An 18,170-nucleotide genomic window follows, 5' to 3' on the forward strand; every position below is an offset into this window, starting at 1 on the left:
ATCAGATAAAGTGGCAGATAAAATGAGACCTGCGAGTCTCAACCATAGCAGTGTAGAATATCACTTCTCAGCAAACTTGATCCCGCATTCCTCCTTTGGGCGACAAGTCGCAGAATCATTCCATTCGGGAAAGGGAACCCGACTGATCTTTCTGCCCTGGCCATCAACTATCGTAATATCAAACCGCGTTAAAGCATAGGCAACCATGAGTTTCATACTTAATGTAGCAAGTCGTTGGCCTTTGCAAGCATGCGTTCCCGCACCCCAGCCAATAAATGGTGTTTCCCTGTCAAGTACCCGAGACGGATCCCAGCGGGTTGGTTCCGAGTAGTACTTCGGGTTGAGTGCTGTATCCGAAAATGGATACACAACGAGAGATCCCGAGGGGATAACGTATGGCCCAATGGTAAGATCTGGACCGGTGTTCTTTCGCACTGCTGTGTATGGCTGTGAGGTGCGCAGTGTTTCACGTATGCATAGGTCGAGATTGGGTGTTTGGGATTCCCAGGCCGTGAGAGGGATTTCTGAGAGGGTTTGGATGAAAGCGTACCCAGAGGGAGGGGATGGTGAGGATGCGTGAGTAGATATGAAGGTCTTGATCTCCTCTTGAACATTCGAGGACCAAGTTGGGTCAGAGGAGAGGTACATGATCAGCCATGTCACTAGAGGGGATAACCGTCAGTACTATTAAATTCGGTATTGCTGAAATATAAAACTTACCAATTGTTCCAGTGGCACGAGCTCCAGCCAGCGATAGTCCTAGAATACACTTTTGAGAGAGTTAGATCCCCGATCAAAATCGTCGAATAAAGATGTGACAAGAATACATACCCCAAAGATTCGAATTGTACCATCTCCTTCGTCAATCATCTGCTGCAGCATATCATCCCTCTTAATTCCGCTCCTCTTCCTGGTGTGAATGGCCGCTTGAACAATCCAGTAAATTTGAACAGAAGCAAAGAATTTCTGGAACAAGGCTGGGGCAGGCAACCAAGGAATCCAAGTTGAGTATGGGTTAGTGATCGAGTCGACAGTGTCGACAAGGGACTTGAGACGAGCTGAAAGCACCGGATCATTGGCGATATCAAAGGAAGCAATGCACATAACCAAGTGAAACGCGACCTAAGGAAAAAGGAATGTGTCTCAGTTTCTCATCTACCAACGATTGAACTTAGATTCACGCACCTCGTGAAGGGAGGAGCAGGGATCGAGAATACGCTCGCTACCCCACATATCCATTTTCCGCTGGCATTCTGACAGAATCAATGGAATCACTGTATGTATATTAGTCAATCTTCTACATCAAGAACGGCATATACTAACATTTCTGAAGATTGTCAGGTCGTTGAATCGAAGCCATTCGTTTGACCACACCGCCGACTTGATGGGGATCAAATTGAGCAGCGCCCTAAATGCGAGAAGTTAGTTATTGCTGAGAGTAAACTCAGTAAGTAGGGACCTTACGCTGCCCATCATGATTGAAAATGTGTCATACAGACAGAGACCCTTCTCCTTGAAGAAGACTTGTCGGCCTTCATCCCCGGATAGAATGATGGCGGCATGTTGGAACAGTCTGGTCTGATAGATGGAAGATGATGTAGCCCTGAAGCCATCTTTGATAAAATCAAACCTCTTCTCAAAGAACAGCTGGGGGACCTTCCAGCTAGGCAATTGCAAGCGGGGAGGGGAATTGTCTTTTCGGGCTGAGGATGCCACGGGCACGTATAGTACTCGATAGAGCAAGGCAGAGATCAGAAGAATCACTGAGGTCAAGCTCCCCAGATCTCGAAGAGTAGCCGAGTTATTGCACGAAGCAAGTACCAGTCGAGTCAGAGTGCTCTGCAGCATTATGAAGAAATGCCAGAGAGGAGTGTCAGAAAGAAGTAGATTGCAGAAGTGAAGCTGGACAAGATCAACGTCTTTATACGCCGAAAAGGATAGGCCCCGAAGCGGGGGGAATTCGACGACAATGGCATACTCTCCTGCCGAGAATGAAATGATTGCGCCGGGCCAATGGCCAATTCTCCATTGCTCCTTCTCATACAATGTCACTGGCCCTACTGTCAGGGATTTCAGATCGGGTCGACTGAGCTGATTCACACCTTCCCCTGATCCACAGGACTGAAGGGAAAAAAAAAAAAAAAAAAACCTACATATGTAACCTATCCTGGTCTTTGCATCTTGAAGCCGCTGTTGGTTTCTGTCTCGGATATTGTTAGCATTAGCGCAATGCATACCAGAATTTTGATTGAAGCGGACTAGTAAGGCGGGCCGTTAAGGTCAAATCAAGACTGAGGCTTATAATCCTATTTTGTTTTATTTTGTTTTATTTTAAAATAAATCCCATAAGAATCTTACCCCGAGCAGAGTTCAGAGCTGAGCGAGAGCCCTAATGCCTCCATACATTGGGGGCGAGGCCGCTTTAGATTAGGTCAGACATCCAGGGCTTTTAGAAACCTATGGACGAATTCGATCCCGTTTCCAGGGCTGAGACTGTATCGAACTTTTGAAGAGCCAATTAAGAATTGAAAATATAGTGGGAAATGGATACTTATTCTCTCGATAATCAATATTGTGGGGTTTACAAGGCTGAGTGTCGAATAGAAGCGTGCTTGGTCTTGCCTTATCCTTCCAGGGTATGCGAACCCTGAATATCCTTAATTCCTACAAACATCTAATTAGATCCTTCCACAGTGATTCTAATTCCAAATGGGAGGCCCAATCAACGTCCGATTTCAGATCTAATGTATAGTATAGATTTTATAATAGAACAACATCTCACATTCACTATTTTCTTGTCGATCCATTTATGTCTGACTCATCTGTTGTGGCTTGGTACTCATATAGAGCCTTGGCCGATTTCTTCTCAGTTAACAACCCTCATAGGCCGAGACTAGGATCGGATTCGCTTAATTGAGGTTGCATTTCTGTGGTTGATGACAATAATACTGAAGCTAAACAATGACTTGCTGGTCTTCCCCGATTGGCTATATTGTTAGTTTGCATACAAGCGCAGCCATTTATATGCCGCTTAGCGCTGTTGGATGCGCCACAATGCACCCGTTGAGCTGATTAGTTTCTGACTCTGACCTATAACCGAATGTAAGATTATCCATTTACATTTTTTCACCAAAAGTGCATGGATTAGAATAAAGGCGCCCAATACGAGAAAAACAGGAAGAGAACTCTAGCATCGCGCCATGGGAATTGTTGAAAAGGACCATTGATCCTGGTGGATTTCAACTATCCAATTACATCGCTTCATAAGATCTGCATAAAAAATCATCTAGATTCGAGATATTGCAATTAGGGCGAATCCTTCTGTGAGCGGAGGGTTTGGGATGGAACCCTTGTCAGTATTTGTTCATTATGAATACCAATGTCCTAGAGTATATCTATGCTAGAACAGAAAACAAACTGACCAACGGAAAATTTCCCTTGAATCCCTCTCTTCAAATGTGGACCAAATTTTACTCCATATGCATCTCGTCAAGCATTAAATCCAACATCTTGAACCTTAACCAATTCCTCCCTCTCATAAAGAATCTCCGGTCTAACATCCCTCTGCAACAAATATCGGTTAAAGAAATACCCAATTTGCCTCAACCCATACCGCGCATGCAACCTCGTCGGCACGGAAAAGACCTGATCCAACTCCTCAAGGGTCTTCCCCTTCGTCTCTGGCATAAACAAAAGTACCATCCACCATCCAACCACACACCAGCTTGCATGCCAACTAAATGCCCCCTGTATTGTAAATGCAGCGCGCAGAGATGGCCACGTCATGCCCAGAATAAAATTGCAGAACCACATCGTTGCCGTGCCTAGTGCCATTCCGTATGACCGGACGTACAACGGGTATACTTCGGCCGTGTATGTGAACGGCACGGGTCCCTCACCCGGTGAGTAGACTACGCCGAAAAGATATGCCCCCAAAGCAATGCAGGTGAGACGTGCACTGTGGCTGCTCTCTGGGATCCAGAAGCTGAACCCTGTGAATAACATTGCCATAGACATGAGTGGGAAGGTGAGTAACAGGAGATTGCGTCGACCAAATATGTCGATTGTGTAGATTGCCGGTATTGATAAGAGCCAGTTAATGAGTCCCCAGCCTAATGAAGCGGCTAGAGCGGCCGGTGGAGAAAATTTAGCCTATGATTTTTTTTGGTTAATGTTTTGTTAGAGAAAAGGTAGACTCGATAGCTTAGACTAACCTCGAGAAATATCTCGGAAGAATAGTATGAAATAACGTTGACGCCACAGAACTGTTCAGGTCAGTTCTCTCTGCAATTACTTCCGTATATCTTGCTGAAAATCCACACTCACTTGCTGCATAAACATGACAATCTGAGATGCCAACGTTGCTCGGCGGTTTCGGGGGACTTTAATCAGTTCCAGCATCTTGTTACGCCCAAGATTCATATTATTCTCAGCCTCCAGCAGGGTATGCATGTAGTACAGGTCACGAGCTGCCTGGATTTTATGATTCCGCAGCGTACAGATCGACCTGTAAGCACGGAAATACTGCTTCTGACGCATGTACCAATGCGGCGACTCGGGACAAGTAAAGACAAAACAGCAAACGACCAGAGCTGGGAACATCGCCGAAGCCATCATACAGCGCCAATTCAGGCCGACGATGGTACTCGAGTGGACATTGTAGAAGATGAGGTCCGCTGCATAGCCGACCATAATCCCGAAAGCCGACCACACCTGCCACTGCATGACCAATGCTCCACGGATGGACGGAGGTGCCGTTTCGGCGGCGTATATCGGCACAGTTGCTAATTTGGGGCCGATGCCGAAGCCTAGCATGAATCGTGCAACAAACATCGCCCACCAGGTTGCGACAAATCCCTGCCAGAGACATGTTATCGCAGACAAGGCACATGCTATGAAAATTGTGCCGCGGCGGCCGAACCAGTGGTTGAATGGTACTGTTAGCCAGGAACTGATTAAGGCGCAGCAGAGGTATGGTGCTGAGTTAACTAGACCGACGAGCCAGGCACTTCGAGAGGAGTCATCGCCGATGCCGAATTGGTGTTTGTAGAATATTTGGGCTCCGTTGACCACCGTTTGGTCTATGGTTGTCAGCAAGGGTGTTCTTTGGGGGAAATTTACTGCTACTTGTCCATCCCTTGAACTGTAGCGGATAAAGAACATAATGTAATGACAGCATACATTTTCCATGGTTGTGACCAGCGATGCGTGAATTCCCGGCCCAATACTCTCTTCTCCTGGTTTGTTAGACCAGTGACATTTACATATCGTTCTGGAGACTGTGCAAGCACAGCACCCAGCTCGAAAGCACGGATATCGGACTCATCGCCCATCTCGTGAAGTTCAGCAAACGTGCGCCCCTGATTCCGTAGCTCTGTATGGCTGAACCCAGCTAATGGATTGGAGAGTTTGGCATTGAGACTGCGTCGGGCTCGCTCGGCAGCTGTCCCGAATGGCGGTTGCGATACAGCTTTCTCGGACAGCGTAGCGTCCATTTTCTCCTTTCCTATCATGTTTATATCTTTGGGAAGTATATGGGGGAACGGATTAATGAGACTATGTTTTGGTTTTTAGGGTTGGAAGTACTAAGTTCGGGGAACAAAGAAACTCGAAAGCAAGCAAAAACACATTACTTTGAGTCTCGACCCTCAAGGATATGTATGGAGTACATCAATTCATGGATATAGGAACATTCAGGTGGGTCTATCAAAGAATGAGGCATGGGGTTGGGGCAAATTGCTAGATGGAGGTGCTCTTGGAAGTACTGGCAAGGCTAGTGCTGATTGCAAACAAAGGATCATGGTATGCTGTTTGCCCCATTTCGTTCTGTTCCCGCACGGTGTATGGGTAATAAAGTCAAGAGGAATAAAGGGCCGAGCGAATTAAAATTTTGATAGAGATAAAGGGAACTGCTACAATATACGGAGTATATATATAACATTATAATCCCCATCAATCAGCGCTTCCATCTAGGACACGATCTATCCCGTAAGCACTACAGGGCTACAATCCTACAGTGACCAAATATTGTAGATTGATACAGATTTTTTTTTGTGGTCAATTTGGAAGGATTGGAAAGAGATGAATGCACTACGAAGTGAACAAAACAATGGAAGAATATGTTTATTGGAAAGGTAGCAATTATATTCATGGCCTAAGACCTAGTTTTATACGAAGAGTGAAATCTGAAAAAATCTGTGAAAATCTGAAATCATGTTAGCAATGATCGCATAGACTCGACAAGAGAAATAAAGTCAAGAAGCTCTATCAGATAACATTTATATAACAATTTTTATCAACAATATAGTTCAGAACAGGTCTGTGTGAAAAGGTCACTCATCATAAGAGCCGAGGTTTTTTTTTAAAAAAAATCCCCCCCCCCCAAAAAAAAATCAAAAACAATTTAAACTCACATTTTGAAATTGAAGCTGTCCCGTCGACGAAAATTCATCATATCGGGACAGCTGCATCTCGGGAGATGTATAATACCCTTTGGTAGAAGCTTGGCAAACCGAACCATTGTGCTTCATCATGCTATGGGCTTGCCATGTACAACCCCAAGGTCGATAGGGTCGAAATTTCAAAGGAAACAAGCCATTGAAACTGTCAAAAAAAAAAAAAAAGAGATATTTGATGAAGATGAAATGAAGGGAAAAAGAAAAATGAGAGCGCATTAAATAGTAAGCGGAGGGTTGATTTGCACTGTTTGCACTCTAAAAAAAAAAGTGGAAGATGCAATTTACCAAGGTCGATTCTTCTATTTTGGTAAAATTATTTTGGTATAACTGTTTACTCAGAATATCTTATCGCTACTGAAATCCATTCTCAAAAAATAATGAATGATACAGAGAGCCCCAGACTGGAGGAGCAACAGAGTAAGATCGTCCTGAAAAAATACCCCAAAGAGTCTCGACTAATCGATATCTACAATATACAGCTCCTACCAAGTCTCCCTTTGCAAATGTCCGCACCGATGGCCGAGCCTTTAACTCTGCCAATTGGCGCATGAAGGTTGAAAGCCCAGCAACACCATCGCGTACCAATGCTAGCCCAAGCGCGAGCCCCAATCCCAAACCCAATACCTCCCGCGCAGCTTTCAGTCGGCCCGGAGCGCACGTCCCCCAAGCGATTAACGATGGCCGCCGCCTATACGTCGGCAACATGCCATACACGGCTAAGATGGAGGATGTTGAGGCGCTGTTCATAGCGGCCGAGTTCCCTATGTATGCCTGCACTTGTACCTGGTGGCCTAGCCGTGAATCGCCAACTGAACTCCCAAAATAGCGAGCGCATAGATATTGCCATTGATCCTTTCACCGGCCGGAACCCTTCCTACTGTTTTGTCGACTTGCAGAACAAGGAACATGCCGAGCGCGCCATGACCGAGCTCGATGGCCGCGATATGTTGGGTCGCCCGGTCAAGATTAAGCCCGGTGTGGCCAAGTCTCAGGAGCGCACTCAGAACCCATCTGAGCCGTTCCGCGTTGATCGTTGGCGTCAGCAAGAGAGACCTAGCTTTGCTAAGGTCAACAGTGACTCTAGCAACCGCATATATGTCGGTGGACTGCCGCGATTGACCGACCATGGGGCTGTGCAAAGCAACATGGAGTTGTTCTTCAAGGGATTCAAGATGTAAGTTTACATGGCTTGGATTTCTGTCGCGTGATCAATACTGATACTTCCTATATTTGTAGTGAGAATGTCAGCAAGGTCTTCGCCCCTCACCCCGCCAAGCGGTTCGATCCCGGCGAGCATTACTATCTGTTCGTCGATGTGGGTACTCCCGAGCAAGCCCTGAAAGCTATGGATACACTGAATGGTCAGGAAGGACCATGGGGTGGTCCACTACGTGTACAGTCTGCTCGTGGTCCCAAGGAGGCCTGATCTAAGTACAGGCACTTGCCTAAAAAAGAAAAAATAAGTATTATAATGATAGGACGTGTCACATTGTATGAGCTATGATACCTGAATAGACTACAGAATTACATGCATAATTGTCTAATTCTTAGTGCCCACTGTTCCAAGGTTTATTTGTTGATACAAAATTAGTCGGTTGACAACGTAGGGCTCGAGGGATCTGAATATCTTGGTTTGGTAGAGACAACATTCAAGCTGTTATATATCGGATACTGACACATCTGTCAACGATAGCCGGGCTGGCCGGCCCTAGGGCCACTTTTCTTCTATAATTCGCTCATCCGCACACCCGAGGATGATACCACCCCAAGGAGGTATTCATTCGTCAAGTCTGTGGGAAATCTTGCTCATGTTGTGTCGAAGACCGGCAACTAGATAGTATACTATATGGGTATATCTACAACACTAGCTCATAAAGGACACCGGTGTGATGATTTCGGGAAGAGAAATGTATATCCTAGCCTTTCTAGGGTTAGTCAGTAGATTTGCTCACCTTATATCGAACATCTGTGTATAAATACGTAGTTAATTCTCTCTGGATTACCTGGTAAGCCCAGGTATAAGCGCTTGTATAACAACTACAGACATCATGAAGGGTTAATATGTATATATGATAGCCGATGTACATCCCTGGATATATAGTGTTTTATCTATTTTAGTGTATAGTTTATATAAGAGTTAGCAATAACAGATGAAGAAAATGTAAACTGGGTCTTATATATGCATAAAACAAGGCTTATCATCGATATCGTCGATATCATATCCTATTTCCAAGAAGTTCAAGTGGATAGATTCACGATGAGATGACGTTAGTGGGGAATCCAGACTCACCGCATTATGCGCCTCCCTGAATTCTGTCTCTCCTGTTTCTTCTGTTCTGTTTCTTTTGGTTTTTTTTTAAATCTTTTTTAAACCTTTTCTTTTCTTTGTGAATTCATATTATAATTCATTCCTGCAGGTCATATTCTCAATATTCTTCTTAACACCCTCATGTTGAGTTAAGTTAAGTACTTGCTTCTTGGTCTTCCGGCTTCGGGTCGGAATTGCCCCTAATCTTCCCGAGATTCTCGTATTTGCCCTTCTCTTCATATAACATCAACCTCAAAAATGTCTTCAAAAAGTGTCCAAAGCCAGCATAAGGCATTCGTTGCAAGCGTGAGTGGAATTCCTCTCTGTTTTTTGCCCTTTGATATTCGCGGGGTTGTTACTTTGCCTTACCTTGCCGAGGTATTGCGTGTATGTGGGCTAGATTGATCTACGATTATTGATCTCTTATGTTGGAAGTATGAGATGCCTCAAATAGCTTTTGCCTGGATATGATGCAAATCCGAGCAAGTAGAGGTGACTGTGCAGTACTTTCTCCGCAATTCTACAAGTTTGGGTCTATGATACCTTCTATCTTGTCTACCTTTTGTTTTCTTCTCTTTCCCACATCCCCACTATCAAACATTCTTACAACGTCATTTATCTTTGAGGGCAAAAAAACAAAACCAAAAATGTCAGCTGTTAACTTTGCTACGCAGTCCGACGACTCAAAGATATGTGTTGTCATGGTGGGCCTCCCGGCCCGAGGCAAGAGTCTCATCGCCGGCAAGGGTAAGTGAACCAGCCATCTCGTAAATGAACCTGTGAGACTGACTCTTGACAGCCATGCGCTATCTGGGTTGGGTCGGTGTCCCTGCACGTGTCTTCAATGTGGGAAGCTATCGCCGCTTCAGCACCCCACAGCCACAGGCGGCCTTCTTTGATCCTCACAATGCAGAAGGTGAGCGCATGCGCCGAGCTGCCGCAGAGGCTGCTATGTCGGACATGCTTCAGTGGTTTAACGCCGGGAAGGGTGTTGTGGCTATCTTGGACGCTACCAACTCCACAAAGGATCGCCGCAAGTGGATCTACGAGAAATGCACCGAGGCTGGTATCGAGGCTCTCTTTGTTGAGTCGATTTGTGATGACGAAGATCTGATCATGACCAACATCAAGGAAGTCAAAACGACATCTCCAGACTACAAGGGCCAAGACCCTGAAGTGGCGGCGCTTGATTTCCGCAACCGCATTCGCAACTATGAAAAGGTGTACGAGACCATCGATGATGACGAGAAGAAGTACACTTATGTCAAGCTCATCAACGTGGGATCGACGGTCATCATCAACCAGATCAAAGATTATCTGTCCAGTCGCCTAGTCTATTATATCCAGAATATTCACATCAAGCCTCGTTCAATCTGGCTATCAAGGGTAAGTCAAAAGATCAAAATTAAGGATTATTTCGGAGCAGGACTGACGAAAATAGCACGGTGAATCCGAGTTCAACCTGACCGGCCGGATTGGAGGCGACGCCAACATCTCCGAGCGTGGCGAGGCCTACGCCCGCGCACTCCCCGAGTTAATGCGCAAGTCTGGTATCCCAGACAATACCAAGATCGTGATTTGGACCTCAACTTTGCGCCGCACTATTCAGAGTGCCCGCCATCTCAAAGCAGATACTGGCTACGAGACACTGGAGTGGAAAGCCCTGGATGAGCTGGACTCGGGCGTCTGCGATGGTTTGACCTACGAGCAAATCGCTGAAAAGTACCCTGAGGATTTTGCCGCCCGTGATGAAGACAAGTACAACTACCGCTACCGCGGTGGCGAGTCCTACCGCGACGTCGTCATCCGCCTTGAGCCCATCATCATGGAGCTGGAGCGCAGTGAGAATGTGATTATTGTTACCCACCAAGCTGTCCTCCGCTGCATCTACGCATACTTTATGAATATACCCCAGGAGCAGAGTCCCTGGATGGAGGTGCCTTTGCATACTCTTATCAAACTCACGCCCCGCGCTTACGGTACCGAAGAGCAGCGCTTCAAGGCTGATATCCCCGCTGTGTCAACCTGGCGTGGGAAGGGGACTTCGGCGAAGCACCAGGATTTCCCTACCGAGAGAGAAAAGAAAGAGGACACGGAAACCAAGCATTAGGGATGTGTTGATCTGCATCGGCGTGGCGTCACCTGGATGTGATGGGAATTCGGACTGCATGAGATATTCAGATACCAAAAAACATGGGTTTTCTTTGTTTATACGTTACATACTTTAAATCTATTCTTTCAAGTCATGTTCCTCGCCGGTCTATCATAATACTAATGCCTCATTGGAAAGTTGAAGTTCATTCTGACACAGAATGACATCCATGGATGGTTAGATACCTGATATGTTCTTTCTCAGTTATAACCCGCTTTGAACGAGCAAGCTACGTCTTATTTCAAGTAGCGAAAATTTGTGTCAACAACCGACAAGAGAAACTAAGATCCCCGAGGCTCACAGATTTGCTGACTCAGAACTGACTCAGCTCCGGACGTCATGCGGAGAGCTCCAGTAGCAGCGCCCCTCGAACCTCCAGCGGAAGGAATTGAAGACAGCACGCCCATGTTGTCAGCATTTACCGCGCGGCCGCTCGTGGAGCTCAAGCCGCGCGACAAGTCCCGCATCGACTCGGTCCTAGCCTACGGTGACCGCCTCCTCGCTGGCCTTAACAATGGCAACCTCCGCATCTACCGTGTTACCGACGACGGCAAGACCGAGCTCCTCCGCGAATTGGAGAAATTCTCCCGATACAAGATTGAGCAGCTCGCCTTGATTAAGGAGGCTAATGTGCTGGTTTCTCTTTCTGGCGGCTATGTCTCGCTCCACGATGCGCAATCCTACGAGCTTGTTGAGCAGCTAGCTCAAACGAAGAGTGCTTCTGTCTTTGCCATTACATCGAATGTTGTTAATGATGCCGATACAAATGTGCCTGCTATTGTTTCCCGCCTGGCAGTTGCTGTCAAGCGGAAGATTCTTATGTGGGCGTGGCGGGACATGGAGCTGGAACGGGATACCGCTGAGCTGAGCTTGGTCAGTGGGGTCAAGACTCTCACCTGGGTTGCAGCTACACGGCTAGTGGTTGGGCTGAACTCGAGCTTTGTCATGGTTAATATTGAAAGTGGACAGTTCACGGACCTGGCTGGGCCGGGTAGCATTGAGGAATCGGGCCGGTTCACGGGCGTTGGTGCCGCGAGCATGAGCTATATTGGTATGGGAGGCATGGTGCCGCGGCCGCTTGTGACGAGACTGCGTGAAGGCCAGATTCTTCTGGCCAAGGACATAAACACCAATTTTATCGATGTCGATGGCCAGCCTCTCGGTCGGAAGCAGGTGCCTTGGAGCCATGCCCCGGTAGAGCTTGGATACTCGTACCCGTTTTTGTTGGCTTTGCACGACTCGTCGAAGGGTGTGTTGGAAGTACGGAACCCGGAGACCTTGTCGCTACTGCAGTCTATTCCATTGCCGTCGGCTAGTATCTTGCACATTCCGCAGCCGAATATCAGCCTCGCCCATGCCGGTAAAGGGTTCCTTGTTGCGAGTGACCGCACCATCTGGCGCATGGAAGCTCTGAGCTATGATACCCAGATTGATGCTTTGGTTGATGGTGGTTATCTCGATGAGGCCATTAGCTTACTCGGCATGCTGGAGGACGCCCTTTTACGGGATAAGCCTGGTCGATTACGTGCGACAAGACTTGAAAAAGCGCAGAGCTTGTTCGCCTTGAACAAATACCGGGAATCCTTGGATCTTTTTACTGAGGTTTCTGCACCCCCTGAGAGCGTCATTCGCCTATACCCTCGCTTGATTGCAGGCGATCTTTCTACGGTTCCGGATCCTGAAGCTCTGAATGGAAAGGCGAACGGGTCCCAGAGTGATGGGTCGTCCGATGATGTTGCTGTTGGACAGACATCCACACACGCAGCCTCTATTATATCATCTGTGCGAAAGCCTGATGAAGGAAGCGAGGCTAGCAGTACCCGCGGAGACGACAAAGGTACGTCAAGCTCACAATACTTTTGAATCCATGCTAACCGGTTATAGGTCTTCGAATTGCTGTCCGCGAGCTACAAGGATACCTGGCAGATGTTCGCCGACGCTTCCAGCGTTTCCTCAACCCCGATGGATCTCTCAAAGCTGCTGTACCAGTCGAAGCTACAGATGAGGCAAGTGACTCGGTTCTTAAGCTGCTGGATTTCCCCTCTCCCGGCGAGTTCGCCACACAAATTTGTGCCAAGGCACGGTTGGTTGACACCACTTTGTTCCGTGCACACATGTTCGCGACGCCATCACTAGCTGGATCCCTCTTCCGCATTGCCAACTTCTGTGACCCAGAAGTAGTCATGGAGAGACTCGAGGAGACTGGTAGATATAATGACCTAATCGATTTTCTTTACGGCAAGAAATTGCATCGCCAAGCACTTGAATTGCTCCAGCGCTTTGGACAGACAGATAACGGTCCTCTGAGCGGTCCGACACGCACAGTCGCGTACCTTCAAAATCTACCGCCAGACCAAATTGACCTGGTTCTCGAGTTTGGAGAATGGCCGCTTCGTGTCAATCGCGAGTTGGGCATGGAGATATTCTTGACCGACACTGAAAATGCTGAGACATTGCCCCGTCCACGAGTTCTCGCATTCCTTGAAAAAATAGACACCGCGCTGGCCATTCAATACCTCGAGCATGTCATCAATGAATGGAACGACATGACACCGGACATACACCAGCAGCTGCTTATCTTATACTTAGATCAACTCACATCCAACAACGAGCAAGGAGAATGGAAGGAGAAGTTCTTGACTATGTTGAAAGAGAGCGAGCAATACTCGCCAGCGAAGATGTTAGATCGGCTCGATCGAGAGGGTATGTGACGCGCTACTCCTATGAAACCAGCCATCACTGACGTATCCCAGATCCCAACTTCTACGAAGCTCGAGCTATCCTATTTAGCAAGATGGGTCAGCATCGACAGGCGCTCGAGATCTACGTCTTCAAACTTGAAGACCACGAGAAAGCGGAAGAGTGAGTGATATATCATTTCTCCAAGAGCAACAATTGCTAACACCAAAAAGATACTGCAACCAGATCCACCTCGCCGAAAAGGCTGAAGAAGAAAATTCCATCTATCTCACTCTCCTTTCCCTCTATCTCTCCCCACCCCACGGCTATGAGCCCCAAAACGACCCCGCGATTGACCTGCTAGCCAAACATGGCTCACGCCTCCCAGCCGACGCCGCATTGAAACTCATACCGGACACACAGGCTGTGGAGAAACTTGAATTCTATTTCAAGGGCCGCATGCGCGCTGCAAACTCGGTTTTCAATGAAGCGCGCATCGTAGCAAACCTGCGCAAGGCACGGGATATGCAGATCCAAGCCCAGCTCGCTCTTGGTGAGGGCATTCGTGGTGGAGGCACGCGGGCTCGCCACGTCACTGTCACCGAGGAGCGGATTTGTGGCGTCTGCCATAAGCGTTTGGGTGGGAGTGTGATCAATGTTTTCCCCGAGTAAGTTGTTTTCGGTCATTTGTTTTTTTGGTCTGTTAATTGCTGACTTGTTTCCAGTGATACCGTGGTTCACTTGGGGTGTGCCAATCGCAAAGCCAGTGTTCGAGCTGGGTAGTGTTGTGCTTGCTCTCGTGCATTCGCGAGGGCGTCGGTCTTGTGCTTGTTCTTCTTCATGTCCTTGGGTTTTTCTTTTTTTTTCCGGCTCGAATTTCTCTTTTCATTTGGTTTGTTTATGTCGACGGAGGCTATCCCAGCGACTTTGATACCCATAGCATCTGCCCATTTCAAGATACATCCTGGTCATGCGATCATGCATCGTCCTCAACCACCTCCTCTCCGTAATTTTCCTCCTCTTTAGCTTCCTGTGCTGAGATCTGGCCCTGCGCCTTCTTATCCTCTTCCATTCGCTCCGTAAGGAAGACGTTGATCTGGTCCTGCAGCTTGGGTACGAGCGACTGCAGCGCTGATAGGTGGGCTTGCTTGTCCGCTAGTGTGCCGGTTGTAGTTGAGATCACATGCTCAAACGTCTCGGTGGACTGAGGGGCGGTGTAGACTGCATTCAAGCTCGTATTGGAGGCCATTTTGAAATGGAACAGGGAAGTTGTGGAAATTATTGGCGGAGGAGGGGGAGTTGGCAGAGAATAATGTCCCCAGCTATGCTACCGCCTTTCTTACCGCCTCTCCGCTGATCTAAGCCTCAGCCGACCTCGGGACTTGGCATTTGTTCCCCAGAGGACTCCAGGACCCAGGTACGGCTGAATACCAAAATTATATATTACTTGATGGTACTTTGACGATCATACGGTAGCATTGCCGAGGCTAATCTCTGTTGGGTTCTAGTAAGGCAGTAATACCTAGTCTGTATGCGGCCTGGATAGAACACTAGTAACTGGTGGAAATATGGAAAAGAGGAAATCTGTTAGATACAACATAGACCAATACAGGCGCAAAGGACGACGTCAAGCAGTAAAATGAACCTACAAATATAAATTGCAAAGCTATAAACTCCTGAGTTCAGGCCATATCAAAGCTTAGCCAAGTCTCCGCATCTTTCGTCGATCTGAGATTCTGCCAGATAGAGGTAGGTAGAGGAAGGGATCGGCAAACTGCCCAGATGTGGCTTTTGTAACGTTGTAAGGGAAAAACCCTCGAAAGATAACTCGCCTAAAAGAGACAGTGAGAGAGGGCATGGATTGTTCGTTATGAATCCCACTTTCCGATCCCCCAACTCACCTGGGCGTCAAGTACCTCCTGCCCCTCGATACCCCCGACCTCCGTCTGATGACGAAGAGGAAGACGACTCCGATGAAGACGAATTGGTTCGCCCCGGATCCTCCGGTAGTGACGCCTCTTCTAATGTGACCACCGTTTCCGCCGCTCCTATCACTCCGATCAATACTCAACTACCCCCTGGGGGTTACTTCCCACAACAACCACGCTCGGCGACTTCACCTCATCACCCTATGCCGAACCCAACAGCCCGAAGGCCCTCCGGCCGGGGTCCTTCAGTCGAGCTACCCCGGCATCGATCACGGCATCACTCGCAGGGTTTCTTTGAGCCTTCCCTGCCGACCGCCTCCTCCGACCAGGTCCCTACCGTGTCAGCATCCCGAATTGCCGCCCAGGCAGCAATGCAGCAGACAAAAAAGCAACAAAATGCTACAACCCCGATAGAGGATGGTTCTCGTCCCAGACGCAGTGGAAGCGGCTCACCTCCTCTCATGCCTCCTCCATTGCGTCTCAATCAACCCTCCCCACAACCACCGCCGTCAGGGAACGTGGCCACGACAGCTGCGAATGTGGTCTTCCCGCGAGCCGGTGCTCCACCGGTAGAACAACAGCCCGAGAAACAGAAGAAGAAGAAGCTCTTCTCAAAGCCAAAACACATCGGAATCAGCAGTCATAAAGATCTGGGCAAAGACCGTGGTCTTCCCTCCCCGAGCAAGATCAGTGGGTTATCGCGCATGGTCAGCGGCTCTACTACAAACTTGGCCGACCTATCCTCGAACAACTCGTCGATGTACAATCTGTCCAATGCCTCTGTGAGCACAGTCGTCCCCGCAGATCGTCCGCCACTCCCAGAAAAGGAAAAGGACAAGGACAAAGACAAGCACAAGCATCATTTCCTGTCGAGACAGAAACTCAAATTAAAAGATCGTGTCGAAGACCACTTCAACCTGCCTCTATCCTCGGCTTCGAGTAATTCTCGTCCGGCAGACCCCAATGCTCCACAATCTTTATACTCATTTACACCTGCGTCTCCGGCTCCTGGCGCGACGTTTGGCAAGTCGGTCAGTGGGTTGGATCTCCTGCATGGCGGTCGAGCACTACGTGAGAAGAAAAAGGAGGAGAAGGCGCTCGCTGAGTCGGAGCAGATGGAATGGCTGGCCAATAATGCTGGCGGACCCACGCCACCCGGTGGCTTCCCAGGCCCGTCTTCAGTTGGTAGTTCGGGGACATTCCCCGACTCTATTCTACGGGAGACCTTGCAAGGGTTTGGGCTGAATAACATGACCCCGGAGGATGCGTGGGACTTCCTTAAGGCGAAGCTGCTGGTCATCTTCGATGGTGAAGACGTGCGCATTGCCATTGAAGATCTCAACAAGCTGGTGCTCGTTCATTTGCAGCGTTGTGTCGTTAAGAGGGCTCCTACGTCTATTGTGATGGACTTGCAAGAACTTCTACAGACTGGATTTGCGACTTTGAATCACAGTTCGCTCATTGGCCTACCAGATGAAAAGCTGGTCCCGCATCTGGTTCAAGTGTGGCTGCTGGTGTTTGGCACGATTCTGCCCTTCATCCAGGCTGTGTTTCTCCCCTTGGATCTCGAGTTCAAGGGTTGTGGATCCTTGATGACTAGCCGAGAAGCCCGTGAGTTCTGGGGCGCACTGCCTGTTGGTGGGACACTCGATGTACGGAGCCTAGTGTTGATAGCCTTCCGTGACTGCATGATCCTGAACCGCTACGATGCTCTCAAAGCCACCTTCTCCCGGCTCAGCCTTGACTCCATCAACTCCGGATTCCCAACGCTCAGCGTCACAGCCAAGAGTACCGGCACTGGAGGCCGTCCTGGCACTGCAGCCTCGCTCGATGCCGGCTTCGGTAGCTACAACTCGCAATCATCCACGCTTCTCAGCACCGTCGCGGACAGTTATTCCTCCGACGGTATTAGCGCCCTAGCCAACCACCCACGTCCCAAAAGTAGTGACTCTCGCAGCCGTGCTACCTCGAACACATCTTCCAATGCAGATCCCCTCTTCTTTCAGTCTATCGCATCGCCCCCAATCTCTAACAAACGGCCCGGGCCCACCATCATCCACCGCGGTAGCTCCGCCGACTCCTCCCACATCATCACAGAGACCGTCGGCCGCATGCTGCAATGCATCAGCGTCCTAGCTAGCGTGCAAACAGACGACCCTGCTCAGGAGCGAGTTGAGGTTCTTAGCAAAGCTCTCAAACACAACTGGCTCGGCCGCGGCCGCACGGGCCGTGACCGTCGTGGTTTTGTCGGCGCCAAGATCCGGCCTGTGATGGTCGGTGGTCCTCCTGTTATCGATGATGCAGATTCCCTCACTACAGCTGGTATCAGCATCGGTGCTAGTACTAGTACAGGTGGGTCGCGGGGCAGGGGTGACTCGTCCTCGTCGGAATGGAGTTCCAATGTTCCAGGGCCCGGTATGAGTGTGCGTAGTGGTAGTCGACGAGAATTGAGTGTTCTCTAGATTTGTGTGTTTTCTAGATTTGTGTGTTTTCTTCTAGCTACTCGTTATGATTGTATGACGGCGGGCGGGTACTTTGGCAATAAAGGGGCGTTTGTATTTATCTCGAAAGGAATTGATATCCTGTCTCGGGCATTGCCGAGCATTGTCCAGCAATTTCATCTACGGTCATTCTACTCTTCACTG

The 18,170-nt window shown here is 48.5% G+C and overlaps 7 protein-coding genes across 7 annotated transcripts; 4 read left to right on the forward strand and 3 right to left on the reverse strand.

The window, feature by feature from the left end:
- Positions 1 to 60: 60 nt before the first annotated feature.
- N7537_005198 (cytochrome P450) lies at positions 61 to 1,848 on the reverse strand (the record flags this gene model as incomplete). The annotated part of the gene is made up of 6 exons (XM_056896255.1): positions 61 to 662; positions 721 to 769; positions 832 to 1,122; positions 1,186 to 1,274; positions 1,324 to 1,408; positions 1,465 to 1,848. 6 exons carry the CDS (start codon positions 1,846 to 1,848, stop codon positions 61 to 63), a joined length of 1,500 nt encoding a protein of 499 aa, XP_056756003.1.
- A 1,641-nt stretch (positions 1,849 to 3,489) lies between these two features.
- Positions 3,490 to 5,513, reverse strand: N7537_005199 (uncharacterized protein; the record flags this gene model as incomplete). The annotated part of the gene is made up of 4 exons (XM_056896256.1): positions 3,490 to 4,152; positions 4,215 to 4,265; positions 4,327 to 5,081; positions 5,162 to 5,513. The coding sequence occupies 4 exons, from the start codon at positions 5,511 to 5,513 to the stop codon at positions 3,490 to 3,492; spliced, it is 1,821 nt and encodes a 606-aa protein (XP_056756004.1).
- A 1,322-nt stretch (positions 5,514 to 6,835) lies between these two features.
- N7537_005200 (Nucleotide-binding alpha-beta plait) lies at positions 6,836 to 7,884 on the forward strand (the record flags this gene model as incomplete). The annotated part of the gene is made up of 4 exons (XM_056896257.1): positions 6,836 to 6,875; positions 6,938 to 7,223; positions 7,285 to 7,632; positions 7,695 to 7,884. The coding sequence occupies 4 exons, from the start codon at positions 6,836 to 6,838 to the stop codon at positions 7,882 to 7,884; spliced, it is 864 nt and encodes a 287-aa protein (XP_056756005.1).
- Positions 7,885 to 9,024: 1,140 nt separating this feature from the next.
- On the forward strand, positions 9,025 to 10,876 carry N7537_005201 (bifunctional nucleoside/nucleotide kinase/histidine phosphatase family protein; the record flags this gene model as incomplete). Its single annotated transcript, XM_056896258.1, has 4 exons — positions 9,025 to 9,072; positions 9,441 to 9,513; positions 9,566 to 10,152; positions 10,208 to 10,876. The coding sequence occupies 4 exons, from the start codon at positions 9,025 to 9,027 to the stop codon at positions 10,874 to 10,876; spliced, it is 1,377 nt and encodes a 458-aa protein (XP_056756006.1).
- Positions 10,877 to 11,257: 381 nt separating this feature from the next.
- On the forward strand, positions 11,258 to 14,380 carry N7537_005202 (putative vacuolar morphogenesis protein AvaB; the record flags this gene model as incomplete). The annotated part of the gene is made up of 5 exons (XM_056896259.1): positions 11,258 to 12,755; positions 12,803 to 13,621; positions 13,672 to 13,780; positions 13,831 to 14,265; positions 14,323 to 14,380. 5 exons carry the CDS (start codon positions 11,258 to 11,260, stop codon positions 14,378 to 14,380), a joined length of 2,919 nt encoding a protein of 972 aa, XP_056756007.1.
- Positions 14,381 to 14,573: 193 nt separating this feature from the next.
- Positions 14,574 to 14,846, reverse strand: N7537_005203 (uncharacterized protein; the record flags this gene model as incomplete). Its single annotated transcript, XM_056896260.1, has 1 exon — positions 14,574 to 14,846. One exon carries the CDS (start codon positions 14,844 to 14,846, stop codon positions 14,574 to 14,576), a length of 273 nt encoding a protein of 90 aa, XP_056756008.1.
- Positions 14,847 to 15,467: 621 nt separating this feature from the next.
- On the forward strand, positions 15,468 to 17,987 carry N7537_005204 (uncharacterized protein; the record flags this gene model as incomplete). Its single annotated transcript, XM_056896261.1, has 1 exon — positions 15,468 to 17,987. One exon carries the CDS (start codon positions 15,468 to 15,470, stop codon positions 17,985 to 17,987), a length of 2,520 nt encoding a protein of 839 aa, XP_056756009.1.
- Between the last annotated feature and the right edge of the window lie 183 nt (positions 17,988 to 18,170).

The sequence above is a fragment of the Penicillium hordei genome (assembly GCF_028827395.1).
Source record: "Penicillium hordei strain IBT 12815 chromosome Unknown utg000002l_segment0_segment0, whole genome shotgun sequence".
Lineage (NCBI taxonomy): Eukaryota > Fungi > Ascomycota > Eurotiomycetes > Eurotiales > Aspergillaceae > Penicillium > Penicillium hordei.